The 16,038-nt window shown below is 40.9% G+C and overlaps 1 protein-coding gene across 9 annotated transcripts in view; it reads left to right on the forward strand.

Moving 5' to 3' along the window:
• LOC128915087 (protein FAM169B-like) overlaps nucleotides 1–16,038 on the forward strand; it is a 137,715-nt gene that overhangs the window by 24,523 nt on the left and 97,154 nt on the right. For all 9 annotated transcript variants that reach the window (XR_008468519.1, XR_008468520.1, XR_008468521.1 and 6 more), the window contains 3 exons: nucleotides 1,205–1,379; nucleotides 11,540–11,722; nucleotides 14,065–14,193. Coding sequence is in view for 5 of the 9 variants with exons in the window: in XM_054214932.1 (XP_054070907.1) it covers nucleotides 1,205–1,379; nucleotides 11,540–11,722; nucleotides 14,065–14,193 (487 nt within the window). In the remaining 4 variants the exon portion in view is untranslated. The remainder of the gene's footprint in view (nucleotides 1–1,204; nucleotides 1,380–11,539; nucleotides 11,723–14,064; nucleotides 14,194–16,038) is intronic.

The following is a 16,038-nucleotide window of genomic DNA, read 5'->3' on the forward strand; positions in this document are numbered from 1 at the left end:
CGATGTCTTATCTAGCTAGTTATGATATTTTTTTGGTCTTGACTAATGTTTATATTGTGTTCATTTTATGAAATGGTTGTTACTTAATAGTTTCTATATCTGTAATTCTTTTTCCAAATAAATTATCTTAGTAGGATACAACTACTTTTTCATAAATTGAGAGATTGGGTAGCCTGTAGTCTGTTTTCAACTAAGAAGTCAAATGCCTACTGCCTGTGAGCTCTGTGTTGCCGTGAGGCTATTAAGTCAGTTCTGTTTCCTAACCAACTTTCTTTGTCCAGCTTTGGTCCTTAATGATTCAGTTCCTTTATCATCTTTCCCAAATATCTGCCATACATAGAGTTTAATTATTCACCGAATTAAGTTGGCTTTTTGTGGGTAACTGAACTGGAGGGATTTTGAGATAAAAATCCTTGCAAGATAGAACTTGGAGCAGAAGCACAGGCTTTCAAGTATTTGCTGTATCAACAGAGAATGAAAAAAATATCTGAAAACTTGCCCCTTCTAGCTCGTTGCTAAGACGTAAGTTGTCGTGGTTTGTGGAAACTCTCATTTTCTTCTTCAGCATTCATATAAAGCTTGTTGGCACCACTTTTTACCTTGATCAGTAGGATCTTGTTCCTTTATATTCCTTCATCTCCCTGTCCTGTTGGTTGTCTAGTAAGAACCATGGCATAAAAACTAATTGTTCATGTTACACCTAGGTTATATGATGTTTGGGACGCACTGTATTTATTCTCTGTTTTGTATAGTGTCTACCTCAGTAAGGTCCTGGCCCACTAAAATTCTTTGATGCTGTGGCAAGACAGGTAATAGAGGAGGGCTGACCAGGATAACACAGTGAATCCTGTCTTTATTTCGCTTCTGGGTGGGATTAGATTGCCTTGATCCTGTTGCCAATTAGATACTAGATACTTCTTTTCCTGCTGCTTTAGAATTCCTCTCTGTGACAACAGGAGATATGTCAAGCTTTATAAATTGTTACTTAATTATTCTGTGCCCTCTGGATAGAGGGTGGAACACTGGGAAAAACTGTTTTTGTTATTCTATCTGAAACAATTCATGAGGTATTTTCCCCAAGTTAAGTGTACATGTTTCCTGACCTCCTCCTTCCCAGGCCTTTTTAATTTTGAAGCCTTTATGAATCGCAAAATACTATTCTCTGCTTCATTTTTCTCTGGTCTGTTTTTGTTTGTTCTCTAAGGTCCAGACATTTGGAGAAAGGATTGTCCTCTTTGTTCTGAACTACATTATTTTTGGAATGCTGGAAGGGAGTTCAGCTAATGATGCATTTTTTCTACCTCACTCTGCCACCGAGTGTGCCAAGATACTCTGGAGAGATGGCGAGGCTGTTGCCTTTTACTCGGTCAAGATGAAAGGTAAGGTCATTTTAGAGACACATTTCCATCGGTTCCTAATAGCTAGAAATGTAATCCTTTTGTTTATCTTTCAGTATAAATAATCCTGGCTCTCATTTACGTTTTTATATCAAATCTCTCTTAGAATAAATCTGGGGAACAAACCTTCCCAGAATTTGGAAGCCATCCATATTACTTTCATTTAAACATGATGGCTCCAGACTCTGTTCTCAGTTACACTGAGTGATCTGAGGTACTGGCTTCTTCCAATAAAATACGCTTTAATGTAGCCAAGTAGAAGGTTGTACATCTAGGAACAAAGAATGCAGGGCCTACCCGCAGAATGGAGGACTGCATCCTGGAAAGAGTGATACCTGTGAAAAGGAGTACAGTGGAAGTTCACAGTGGAAAACCAGTGTGTAAGGAGTGGCTGGTGGCGAGAAGTGGCAATATCCTTGGATGCTTAAGGAGCAGTGGCTGGGTTGTGTAGAGGAAGGTGTATGCACTAGATCAGTCCTGGAATGTTTTGTCCGGTTGTGGTACTCCCAGTTTAAAGGATGATCATTAATTGATTTCATCATTAATTGATTAACTGGCATAGAAATGAAACAATGTATTTGATTCTTCAGGAATACTTGCACCAGTATAAGCTTTAGTAAAGGTTTTTTATTAAATAGAGAGTTTATATTAACACAGGTGTATTGCTATTTACCAGTCTAGAGTGGAAAAGGCTTCATTAGAATAACTCCAGGTATGGAGTTGAGTATGTATCCCCATGTGGGAGCTGGTTACCAGTCTGTGTTTGAGATTCATGGCTGTCATCTTGATGCTGGCAGCTTAAGTGTAGAGAAGTTGGTCTCTTTGGAGGTAAATGTATTGTTCAAGTCAGCAATCAGTAGCCACGTGTCCAAAAGGGGAGAATAAGAAACAGCTTGAGAGCTGTACAGATACGGATTGCTTTGGATTCTGCAGGACAGTCTGAAGGGGCCTTCTCTGGTAGTCTCAAAGGCCAGCAACAATAGGAGATGTTCTGATCTTCTGCTGCTTTGGGATGTGCAGGATCCTTATTCACACTGAGGTGTAGCTTGTTACACCACTGTGCTGGTACAGTGCTATCAATGATGAATCAAGTCTTAGCCTATGGTAAAGGAATATTGTATATATCTGTGAATATGTTGATGAACTGATTTGTAATTGGCAAATGCTTCAATTGCCATAGTACATTTTCCTTTAAGTCCATAAATATTTCTGAGCAAAGCTCTTGGAAAGAAACACTTGTACGGCCTGTAATGATTCATGCTTCAGTAAAATAAATTTGCACAGTAGTCTGTTATGGGTGGAGTATTAGCCAAGTTGAAACTGTTTCTGAGTAAGTTGAGAGTCACAGTTTGGTTTTAAACCAGGTCCACATAAAATACAAATTCTTCAAGTCCAGCTTTGTCAGCATCTGTCTTTTGTTGTCAGTGTTTTTTTTCTCTGGGCAGCTATATTTGTTAGTTTTTGGCCTGTGTCACAAATTACTGCAGTCTTTTGCCAAAGCCTTTTCGGGAAGCTTGAAATGGATTGTTTTTGCCCCTTTTTGCAATTTGCTGTATGCATTTAGAAAATAATTCCTCTTTCTGAAGTTCTGTGATTTCAATTTCATACCAGCCATGCTCTGGCTGATCCTATTCCCTCTACTTTCTACACAAGCCATGGATTTATTATGCCCCAAACAGGCTAAGATAAATATCTTCTCTTAGAAGTTGTATTTCACAGGGTTGTTTTAGATTTTTTTTTTTAACTTTTTGGTTTTTTAATCGTAATGTAAGTTCTTTTTCCTTTTACTCTCCTAGTCAGAACATTTGGTAGGGGCAGCTTTAAGCACAGGACTTTATTTTGTGCTGGAGCTCTGTTACAGCTTCTGGTCCTAGGAAGACAATATTTTCCTCTGTGCCCACCATGTGATTCTGATTCCCTTTATTTCCATACTTTGCAATTACCTGGCCATCCTTTATAGTTTTATTTTCTTTGCTAGGTAATTGAGGCTCTCATGCTGATGTTGTATTCAACTGTACTTCTCATCTGTGAATTTTCTGTTATCTACAGTACGACAGAAGCATGCTTCAGTGGAGCCAAATAAGCCAGAACAGATCTGTGGAGCATGGCTATTTCAAACATAAGTCATCTGGGTGAATCATAGAAACGGTGACCGAGGAGGAGAGACTGTTCGATCTTTGCTATAGATTCAGTCTGCCATTATGCAAACTAAATTTTCAGTGGACTTAAGTGATTCCAATTAACTATCTTGGCAATATCATAAAGTCATTTCCATTTGCTAGTTCCTTGGTGGCCTATACAAAGTGAACCTGGTGATTTTGGTCCAGTTCCACACATCTATCCATCTTACGAGCATCCTTAACTGGATCTCTTTTGATGGTCTAGCTAAAGAGAGACAGATGGTCTTGAGCACCCGTCTTTCTCAGGGACACAGTGACTGCAAGTCAAGGTTTTGAGACAATTTGGCAACTACTGACACTGGTCATCCTGCACCTGTTGTGTGGATAAACAGAAGACTCATTCTTCAAGGCTATCACTTTTCGTGAACATTAGACACCTTTATTAAAACAAAATTTATTCATGACTACACAGATCATCACCCAAGCCTCCCTCGTATGTGCCTATTCCTGTCCAATGACAGGCATGCAGCATTTACCGCTGGGTATACTAAAGATTGATGAGACGTACTAAGCCACTAATGAGGCTGATAAGACACTTTGTCACGTGCCAAGATAAATGTCTCCAATTTTATCTATGTCAGCGGCTTCCATATTAGACAGCTGAGGAGTTAGACCTCGCTGAATGTAGCCACTTAAAGGTACAACAGGAAATGACCGTTCCCTGTCCCTGGCTCTTTCTTCGCAGACAGCAACCTGAAAATGAAATATTTTGGAGAAAGGCTTCATATAGATACTTTGGTTTTGAGATCTGTTTTATATTCAGAACAAAGCAGCCCTGGCCCAGTCTCTGCTATTTCTACACCAGAGCCTTAGAGATGGTCTTTGGAAGTGGCTATCCAAGCTAAAATCCATTTCACACCTTTCTTCATACAAACCTTCGCAGATTTCTTTTAATACTTCTGTGGCCCAAGTGGTATTCTCTAGAAATAGGTCCCTAAAAAGATAATAGGATTTTATTTTTCACTGATTACATACATTTCTTTTAGGAAAAAAAATTAAATCAGAATTGAAGTTAACCTGACAGATAATTAGCTGAAATCTTGTTGGATAATTGCTTTTCTCTCCCTCTGTTTTCTAGCAATAATATTTTTAATGTGCATTTCTGAGGCAGACTGAAGGTTCTGGCTGTAATAAAAATTAAATGACTACATACCAGTCAAGACATGAATTCATTTAATTTTATTGAAGCCAGAACCTTTGTTTCCCTTCTCACATACAAACTCACACAATGGGTTGACCTTGGGTTCTATTCAGCAGAATTATTCCCCACCCTTTACACAAGCACTCAGCCTGCTTAAGGCCTGTCCAAACACGTGTGTGCCAAGCCAACTTGTTCAGCAGGGAAATAGTCAGTATGCACAACCTTGTTTTGTTTGGGTCTGTTGGATGTGGGGACTGGGTTGTTTTTTTTTCTGGTTTGTGGCTCTTAGGGAATGCTAATGGCTGTCTGCTTTCCTGCCCTTGTAATATCTTTTTATGTTTACCATTTTGCTGGCTCATAAGTTGGTCATTTGGCACTCGTGACCTAACCAAACAGATCAAAAGCTTTCAAAGGGCAGACTGTATGAATACTTCCATGTCCATCGCCAGTGCTCTTATTTTCCCTCTCTCTTCCCTCACCTCAAAACTTTGTTTGTGTGTTTCAACAATGAAACAAACCTCTGAAGCAAATATGTGCGAGCCCCGTGGTCACCTCTGGGCCACCATTAGCTTACGGTAACCTCTTTGCTATTGGATGGGAACTAGAGACAAAGTGGCCTTTGTTCCAAAGGTTGGTTTGTTTGTTTATTTTATTTCAAATGGCTGTGGGCTATGACTCTTCTAATATGTTTCCCAGGGACAAGGTGAAGAATGGCTTCATGGTTTCTTTATTTACAGTGCCTTTAGACATTACAAGTTTTTGTCGTCTTCTCAACACAAAATTAGGAGCACAGACATAAATCACTCAGCTCCTGGGATTGCTGCACAGCAGTCTCAGCAGGATTTATAGGAGACAGACTATATGAGATAATAATAAACTTATAAGGACACTTGCAACATGCAGGAGTTCTTAAAGCTATTGACTTCATGAGGAAAAGTTTATCCCTTTCTTAGAATGTATGGTGCAACACTGCTGGAATCCAACATCTCTGTTGGGCTGGCAGCTAACAATGGGACTGGGGATATACTCAGTTTTTTGGCTCCTAAGAAAAGAGTAACTACCCATCATGTGTTACAAATATTGAAAGGTTATAAATACCACCACAAACCATCCTTTTCCAACAATGTGCTTGAACATGTGTTTGAAGTTAAGTGTGCGCTTTGATTAAGCAGGGGTGGACCAAGCCTGGATGTGAATTGAGTGGTGATGTAGCTACATACTCTGGTTGTATGGCTGACTATGTGTGATGTGGATTCTTACTAAATGGAGAGCTACAGCCTTGACAAATCAGGGTGTGGAATTATAGTCATGTATGCTTTGCTGAATTGGCATCCTAGAAAAGAGAGTAATCAGAGTCAGGCCTGGTGACTATCAGCAAAAGGTACTAGAACAGAACAGAATTAGATCTCAGTTTAAGGTACGTATGGGGATGTGATAAAGAAAAATTAGATTTATTAAGTAAAAGTATTATACTGGAATTTAGGGACAGCCGTTCAATAGGAGATCTGTGAAATAAGTCTTAGTGAAATGATGAAAGTTTCATGTCTCAAGACACTGAAAACTAGACTGAGTGTTACACTAGTAAGTGGTAAGAAAGAAAACCAAGGAGGTCTTGATGAGATTTAAGCAACAAAGTAGACTACCGTGTACCCAGATAGAAGCAGCATAAAATCTTTATCAATATTTTCTAGAAATGAAAATAAATTGGTGAGATGTTTCTATGGTGACCTTGTCCTATATGTAGGTAGTTGGTGAACTGATGTTGGTCATTCATTTCAGGGTTGAATGCTTATGCTGTCAAGTAGTTTGAGGTTCTGTTTTTATGGTATTCTGCACTGAATGGAAGTTGTACAGTGAATCGCTAATGTACCTCCTACAATAGGGGCATATAAGGAAGCTGTCCGAGCAGCAAGAGACCTGGTTAGAAAAGCTAAAGCTCAGTTAGAATTAAATCTAGCCAGGGAGATCAAGGGAAACAGCAAAAATTTCTATAGGTATATTAATGGTAAGAAGATGACTAGGGAAGGTGTGGGCCCCCTCAGAAAGGAAATGGGAGAACTGGTGACAAGTGATATGGAGAAGGCCGAGGTTCTCAATGACTTCTTTTCCTCAGTCTTCACTGGCAAGGGCTCTGGCCACACTCCCGGAGTCACAGAAGACAATGGCAGGGGTTGGAAAGAACTGCCCGTTGTAATGATCATGCTCATGTAATGTTCAGGCTCATGACCATCTGATGAACCTGAAAGTGTACAAGTCCATGGGACCCGATGGGATACACCCACAGGTACTGAGGGAACTGGTGCATGAGGTTGTTAAACCACTCTCTATTATGTTCTAAAAGTCATGGCAGTCTGGTGAAGTCCCCACTGACTGGAAAAGGGGAAACAATCCCCATTTTTGAAAAGGGAAAGAAGGATGAACCAGGGAACTGTAGGCCAGTCAGTCTCACCTCCGTGCCTGGTAAGATTATGGAGCAGATCTTCCTGGAGGCACTGCTGAGGCAGAAGAATAACGAAGACGTGACTGGGTACAATCAACACGGCTTCACCAAGGGCAAATCGTGCCTGACAAACCTGGTGGTCTTCTATGAGAAGGTAACAACATCAGTAGACAAGGGGAGAGCAACTGACGTCATTTACCTGGACCTAAGCAAAGCCTTTGACACTGTCCGGCATGACATCCTGGTCTCCAAGCTGATAAAATATGGGTTTGATGCATGGACAATTCAGTGGATAAAGAACTGGCTTGACGGTGGCACCCAAAGAGTGTCTGTCAGTGGGTCCATGTTCAAGTGGAGGTCAGTGACAAGTGGAGTCCCTCAAGGATCAGTACTGGGATTGGTCTTGTTTAACATCTTCATCAGCGACATGGACAGTGGCATTGAGCGCACCCTCAGTAAGTTTGCTGACCACACCAAGTTGTGTGGGGCAGCTGACAGGCTGGAGGGAAGGGATGCCATCCAGAGGGACCTTGACAGGCTGGAGAGGTGGGCCCATGCCAACCTCATGAAGTTCAACAAGACCAAGTGCAAGGTCCTCCGTCGGGGCAATCCCAAGCACTGATATAGGCTGGGCAGTGACTGGCTTGAGAGCAGCCCTGAAGAAAAGGACTTGGGGGTGCTGGTGGACGAGAGGCTCAACATGAGCCGTCAGTGCACACTTGCAGCCCAGAAAGCCAATCGTATCCTGGACTGCATCAAGAGAAGCGTGGTCAGCAGGTCGAGGGAGGTGATTCTCCCCCTCTACTCCACTCTCGTGAGGCCCCACCTGGAGTCCTGCATCCAGTTCTGGAGCCCCTACTACAAGAAAGATATGAATGTGCTGGAACGTGTCCAGAGAAGGGCCACGAGGATGATCAGAGGGCTGGAGTACCTCTCCTATGAAGACAGACTGAGGGAGTTGTCGTTGTTTAGTCTGGAGAAAAGAAGGCTCCAAGGAGACCTTATTGTGGCCTACCAGTGTCTTAAGGGGGCCTACAAGAAAGCTGGTGAGGGATTTTTTTTTAGGATGTTGGGTAACGGTAGGACTAGAGGGAATGGATTAAAACTAGAGATGGGTTGATTCAGATTGGACGTTAGGAAGAAGTTCTTCATCATGAGGGTGGTGAGACACTGGAACAGGTTGCCCAGAGAGGTGGTGGAAGCCCCAGCCCTGTAAGTTTTTAAGGTCAGGCTGGACAGGGTTTTGAGCAACCTGATCTAGTGGGGGGTGTCCCTGCCCATGGCAGGGGGGTTGGAACTAGATGATCTTTAAGGTCCCTTCCAACCCTGACGATTCTATGATTCTACTAATAGGACCCTGAGTTATTTAGGATGAACATTAAAATTTTGGATCCTGAATGTCTGTTCTTAACTTGTTCTTAACTTTCTCTTGACTCCAGTTTGAGTTTACCATACATGATTGCAAAATAAATCCCTCGCTTCTAACTTTTTTGACAGTGTTCACTGAGAACTGAGTTTTAATAGTTTGGAGGCTTATATTTGAGTCTGTATTTTGTCCACATGTAGAGCATTATGTCGTGTCCCCATGATTTCACATGACTGGCAATGTGCTTATTAGCAAGGACCATCTGTCCTTGTTCCAATGGGGCTAGAGTTTTCACAAGGAGCTGGGGTGGGACACAGCTGGGGTGGCTGACCCAAACTAACCAAAGGGGTGTTTGATACCATGTGACATCATGCTCAGTATATATCTGGCAGGGACGGGGGGCAGGAATCGCAGCTGGGGAATGCGCTGGGCTTTTGGGTTCCAGTTGGTGAGCAGTTGTACATTAATCGTATTTTGTATGTTCCTTTACTAGGATTATTGTTGTTTTCCCCTTTCCTTTGCTGTTCTATTAAACTGTCTTTATCTTGACCCATGAGTTTTGCCTTTTTCTTCTGATTCTGCCTGGCCATCCCACAGCTCGGGGGGTGGGAGTGAGCAAACAGACACGTGGTTCTTTGTTGCCAGCTGGGGCTAAACCGCAGCAGTCCTTTTTGGCGCCCTACGTGGGGCATGAAGGGTTGAGATAATGACAGATCTGACTGGAGTGTGTTAAAACAAATTTGTTACACACATTTATTATATTAGTTAAATACTCGCTGGTCACATTGTTGCTTTGTTTGTTCACATGGTTGTGTTATGTAGATTCTTACATGCACTATGTACTCCCCACGATGCTGTTTATCACCTCTGGAAGAGGGATCAGGAATATCATTTTGCTGTCCTGTGTAATGTTGACTTATGATACAGTAACAACACTGTTCGTGTGGTTATGTTGGTACGTTTATGCGTCATTGGTGTTCTGCCCATGCCTTGGGTGCTATCTCTCAGAATTTATTAATAATCACACCCAATCTATGGGGGATACAGCGGGGGGATACTTTCCCCAGCTCTTTTGCTTCCCTTTTCTCCTTTGGGCCAGGTACAACAACTTTTGTGAATTTTGAATGTCCTTGGGATGTTTAAACCAGCATGTTCCTATTGCTATCTCTCCTGAATGTTTTTCAGGTCTTGTTTAGGGTTAAACAACTATTTAAGAATACCACCCAGAGATGTGCCCCGAGGCTGGATACTCATGGGTGGCATGGCATGTGGGAGAATATGGGCAGGTATCTAGAGAACTTCTCACCTCCAATGGTTTGAAACGTCACTCCCGAACAACTACAGGACCCTGATAGAGTGATAGAATATTTGAAAGGAAAATGCTGTGGTTATTCCAGAGAGGCTCAGCTCACTGCACTGCTGGGCCCTGGCCAGTATCTGCCAAACACTGCTCAACATTACACAGCATAGACTTCCTAGGCATAGACTACCTCAGAGGAGGGTATTTCAAGGACCCAAAAGGGTATCAGTGGGCTTTTGGTGTAGCTGCCTTGGAGATGGAGGAAATTGAACAAGCTTTTGGTTTTTTTTCCTTTTTCTTCCACTTCTCCCTACATCCCGCCACAGGGGGGACAGTGAGCGAACGGCTGCGTGGTTCTTTTTTGCCAGCTGGGGCTAAACCGCGAGTGAACCCCCTATTTTAACACTGACAGTAGTAGTTAAGTGATGTACTAGTAGCACATACCTGTGTGATAAATTACCACTTGGTAGAAATTGAGTGACTTACAAAGGAGCACTTACAGTACTTTCTTAAAATGCACCGCTCAGTTGTTTATGGCTTTATACCCAAAAGCCTTAATTAATGTCTATACTCATCTTCCTACAGTGGTGTGACTTTTGTGTGCTGCAGTGTAAGGTTGAACCTAACCTGCTGCTGTGAGTTTAGCTTTTGCTTGGATTCTACTTGTTGCTTTCTCAGACGTGGTTCTTCCTCTCTGGGAAGTAATTTGTCTCCCTGTTATGTGCTGGCTTGTTGGTGTTGCCCAGCTTCTGCTCTGTTTTCTGACGGAGGTGAGTGATGGACTGCCGTTCCTCTGGCCCCGAGTCACTGTGAGTGTGAGCAGTTAGGGATCTGTTTCCAGTTTCAGGTGGAGCAACTCCAACACTTTTTGTGTCGTTCTCTTACCAGCAAAGGTTTGAAGATGACTCCTGGGTATGTGGTGACAGTTAACTGAAAGAGAGAAATATCCTTTTGTATGGTTGTCTGTGGAATTTACTGAGCTAGGAAATCAAAGACTGAATATGCAGTAAAAAGGTTGTATAACATTCCAACCAGTAAAAATCAGAAAGGAGGTGTAAATAATGGGGCCAGTCAAGTTTCATACTTAAGAGTATTATCATACCATTTGCAAAGGCACAACAGCAATGTATGCAGAGGCTGAGAGAGCCTCTCTTCTCTCCCTGCAGTCATTTGAAATCGTTATCTTAAATAGTACGGAGAGTTTTCTCTGGGAGCCTTCTCCACTGTCCAGCTGCGTCAGGCAGTAGAGACCTTCTGAGCGTTTAGATCATACTCGGTTGTGTGGTTCAGCGTATTTCATAACATGAGTTTGTGGGGTGATTTAGCAGAATAGCCAAAATCTAAGGAATATACTGAGATTACATTCAGAATATTTATGCCTCTTTGGCTATAGACCAGTTACATCTTTTCAGTGACCTTTCCTGTGTACGTTGGCTGGCTACCTAGATGGTCTGATAATGAAGAATTGGAGTGTGGAAAATACTCTGGTGAGACCTGTCAACTGCATCTTGAGCAGGTCCTCTCAGTTTGATGGCACAGATCTTCCTCCTGGAAAGTGTTTTACTGTCTATGCAAATACATTTCAGTTGGGGTCACCCTCATAGCCTGTGGAAAGGTATCAGGGCAATACTTGTGGCTAGAATCACACAGCAATTAGTACAGCAATACACCAGTTTTGTTTTCAAATTCATCTATTTTTTACTGTCTGCTTTCAGGGAGCCTATGTGATGGTACAACCAGTCAATGTTACTTGCTGCCAGTTTTGGATACTATATTTGTCCGGAGAAAGTACAGAAGAGGTGGCCTAGGGATGAAAATGCTGCATGATTTCTGTCAGTCTTTCATGGCTGAGGATGCCTTGGGGATCAGCTGTCCTATTTCTGCCGCGATGTATCAAGGTAAATCATTTGATGTGGAAACGTTAGGTAAGGGTTATGTATAATGTATAAATTTTAATATGGTCTTGGTAGGATTTTCTTAACTGTATAAGAGTTCAGTGCCCTTGTCTGAACTGAACTGTTGTTAGCTTACAACTGGTTACTTTTCTTGAGACATCTGGAATTTCCTGTAGAAAGGTAGGCCAGTTTTTATGTAAGACAATGAGAAGTGTAAAACTCATACTGCCTGTTTGACATTTTGCATTCTTACCTCACTCTCTCTCTTAGAAATAGAACTATGTCATTGCCCTAGACAGTGACTTACCCATTTTATTTGACACCAGAGGGAAAAGAATCATAAGATGTTGTCAAGCCTACACTATGCACATAATGCTCTTGGAGATACTGCGTTTGTGAGAAAGCTCATTCATCCAGTCACATTAGTGCTTGTTTTATATTGACTGTCTTTGAACATTTGGCACTTTCAAAAGATCACTAAGTAGTTATATATCTTCTCTTTGTTCAGGTTGAAGTTAGGGTTTTGCTAGTACAATTTACAGAAAATATCCGTGCTCATATTATTTATAAAACTGTTTTCTGTAGAAAAGCATTTTTTCCTAAAGTTGCTCTCTGTATGGTATACAGTCTTTGCTGTCATTTTTTGGGAGATGTTTCTATTGGCTTAGGACTTTACAGGTATTTCCTAATAAGCGTCAACAAAGTTTTCACTGTATATGTTCTTTCTCTTGGTCAGAATGTGCCATTGAATGTATACAAGTGTACCCTAGGAGTTTTTAAGATACTGCTACTTCTAAATTCAATAATACTATTGACAACATTCTTTCTCTTCTCCCTGTAATATCAATTTTTTTATGGCAGGCATCGATGGTTTAGACACTATGGATCAGAAAGCTGCACTGTTTGTTCATGCTAGCTATATAATGCAAGACTGTGTTTTCATCTTAGTTAAGTTTAGAGTTAATAGTGAATAAATTTGACTTGTATCGTGTTCATATTAGGTTTTCTAAGTCCTACTTTTATAAAAATACTAATACTGTAAGTTAAATTTTGAAGTCACTGCCTATTTTTAATTTCATTGGAACCACAATCTCATACTTTCACAAAAAAAAATGCAACCTTTTACTCTAAATTTCTGTACTGAATGTGCAGTTTTCACTAGCGTGTTGTTTAATGTGCCGGAGGCCTAAAAGTAAGTAAAAAGCCGTTTAGCAGATATCTTTGTTTTGGGATATATGTTACTTTCAGTAGCTTGTATTGAAATGATTAATTTAGTTCGGATATCCTTGGATAAAATTAATGACAGTGATTTGCTCATTATTGTAAGGCAAATGTTTACATACTAGAATTAAGGTTTTTGTTTTGACATCCCATTGTTAAACTCAACTGAATGTTGAAGATAAATTACCCTTTCTGTAGTTTGATGAACTACAATGGACAGAGGAGAGCATGAAAATAGTTTTGTTTACAGTTTGCTGTCTTAGTACAGTTGATGGAACTGATATAATGGTGGCTAAGGAAAGTTTAAAAATCACATTTAAATTTTTTGAACTGTTTGTCCTACAACATATTCCTCCTCTTGTCTCTGCAGAGCCTAAGGAAACCTCTAAATAAGACAGATTTCAGTTTGATAATATAAGCAAACCTAAATGTGATTGTTTATCCAAATTATATTAATGTTCAGTGATTACTGACAGTGATAGGAATCTCTGGGAACATGGTTGCTAAAGGCGATCGTACATCTGACACAGGCACCCCTGTTATTCTGCTGTCAGTTCTTCCTATTTCCTGTTTTCCACGCCCAAAGAAGTAAACGAAGCCCAGCAATGGATTATACTGTAGCCGTAGTAAAATGGAGGGAAAATTGAAAATTGTCCCAAGAACGAACTGATATCAGGTTTTGTTTATAAATAGAGATTAGAGTAGCATTCTTAATGGTTAAAGCTGGAAGATACTGAAACACCTTTCATTTCAGAGTGGTGAGGGTGAAAAGCCCCGCACTGCTGTTAGTCTAAAACCTGCTGAGTGTCTGGCGATAGTTCTGTGATACAGTGCCAGAAGAAGGTGGCTCAGTAAGTCATTTCAAGTATTTCTGCAATTACAAGAAGGAAGATAGACTGAAGCAGATAGACAGGATTCACTTGTGCCTGTTTAGGTCGTTCCACATAGACTTTTCCTAAAAGCCCCAACTAAAAGAAAAAAAGGAAGATGAGAAGAAAGAAGAAAAGATTTCCAAAGGAACTAATGAAAGTAGGTCTGAGAGTATTTCTGGGATAGAATGCATTCCCTCTTCCACTGTACTCTTCACTCATTCATGCTTTTACCCCTTGGCTTCTCCTATTCAGTTTGCCAGAAGTTCTTGCAGTCTTATCCTGAGGAGCAGAAGCGACTGTGGGAGGTGGAAGCACCAGGAGATTGGAGCCAGCGAGTGAATATCTGGTTAAAAATTCAGATGGAGTCATCCCCTTCTGGAAGTGAGTTAAAATAAACAGCGTGAACTTGGCCATGTTAGTTATATAAAGACAAGAAAGAAAATCGAGCATTAGGTAGTGATAGTAGATAGGTGGTTTCTCTGTTGTTTGCACGTGGAGAAACTACTGAGTGTGCAGTCCAGTTCACTGGTCTATTCCCAGTAAACAGTACAATTCTTAGAAATTATGAGGTAATGAAATGGAACTACAGAGCATCTGAGAGATACCGAACAAAGCCCAGTCTTGGCATAAAGTGGCTGTAACTCCCATTGCAGTGCACTTACAGCAGGGTAGAAGTTAGCCCAAAAAATTCCCGTTGCACAACACAATGTCTGGGTTATAGAGGGGGGTTTGTTTCTCTGAAATTATTACAAAGAAGATATTTGTATGGCCAATGGGCAATGTGTTTAATTACCTTCAATTTGGTGCCAATACCATTCTTGGATGGAAACACAAACGTTTTCATTATGGCTTTTGGAAGATTCAAAGTACTCTGCTACGGGGTAAATCCTTCTTGCTGGGAGCATTTTCTGCCTTCTTCACAAAAGATAGCGATAGAGTAGGAAAACCTTTTGACAGTTTGTACGGGGATCTTGTTGATGTAATCTGTTCATCTGGCTTGGGGATCCAGACAGGCCCCTCTGCTGCGTGCACACAAGCTGTGATAAGCATTGGGTTCCAAAAGAAGGGCACACATTGTCTCTTTCTGGAAGTGCAGCAAGGAGTGCTGCAGAGCAAATTGCTCCCATGCCTTCCCACATCTATCCTGCTTTGTGTTGGCTTGGGGACCTTCCGTTGAGACATTGCGTTTCATCTTGTCTGCAGCACTCCACAGGAGAGTTAAGTCAGAATTTAGCCCTAGGCTGGTTTCCTCTGAAGCCATTATATTTATGTTCCTCATGCTTTAAACCAACAAAAACTGGTATTGCTCTTTCCTTTAATCCATCTTGTTAAGTTCAGTTTATTAATGGCAATTAAAGAGAACTATGATCAGATCAGCAAACAGAAAGTGGATCCTGGAGGAAAGTATACTTTCTTTTTTCTTTCTTCTTTTTGCCATCTTCTACAAAAACAAGTAAACAAAGAGAAACAACCCAAAACATGGGTAAATATAATTCCACTAGAGTGGCTGTCAGTAAAAAAATACATGCCAGGCCTGGGAACTGCTTTGACCAGTTCTGCACATTAATGAGATCTCTTCTACAAAGAAAAGAAGGAGGGAAAATATAAACCAGAAATGGGGGTGTGTGTTTATATATATATTTATGGATTGCGAGTTGCAATGTGATTTTAATAGTGGAAGGGAGCTGAAGCACGTGAATTTGGCACTAAAATATGTAATAAAAATCTGTTTTTTAAATTATATTCTCCACTCTGGTGCACAGCTCACTGGGCATCATTTTTTTTACACTGAATGTGCTGAACAGGCTTTAATTCATCCATCTTCAGTGGAAAATCAACCCACTATAAAAACCGGATCTAAAACAGTGTGTAATACATTTATTAAATCTCCTTTACATATGGAATCTACTTGTGTGCTTCTTGTGCTTCTATCGTTGCAGTTCTGTCCATCTTTCATACCCAGAGAAATACCAAGGGAGGGTACAGAACAGATAACACCTGCTAAAACTAGGGGAGAATTTCCCTCATTTTACTTTTGTCCTAAAAGCAGCATTACTCCTGCATAGCTCTGTCTGATAGCTGGTGAGGAAATAACAAGAGAATTTTCCAGAGCTTTTTGCTATCTGTTAATAGTAGATAAAGCAGAAACATTTTATGAGTGCAGAAATCCTTTATCATCTCACCTAGTGTGCTGCTTACCATACATGTAAAGAGAAGCTTGTCTTT

Source organism: Rissa tridactyla, chromosome 9, assembly GCF_028500815.1.
Source record: "Rissa tridactyla isolate bRisTri1 chromosome 9, bRisTri1.patW.cur.20221130, whole genome shotgun sequence".
Taxonomy (NCBI): domain Eukaryota; kingdom Metazoa; phylum Chordata; class Aves; order Charadriiformes; family Laridae; genus Rissa; species Rissa tridactyla.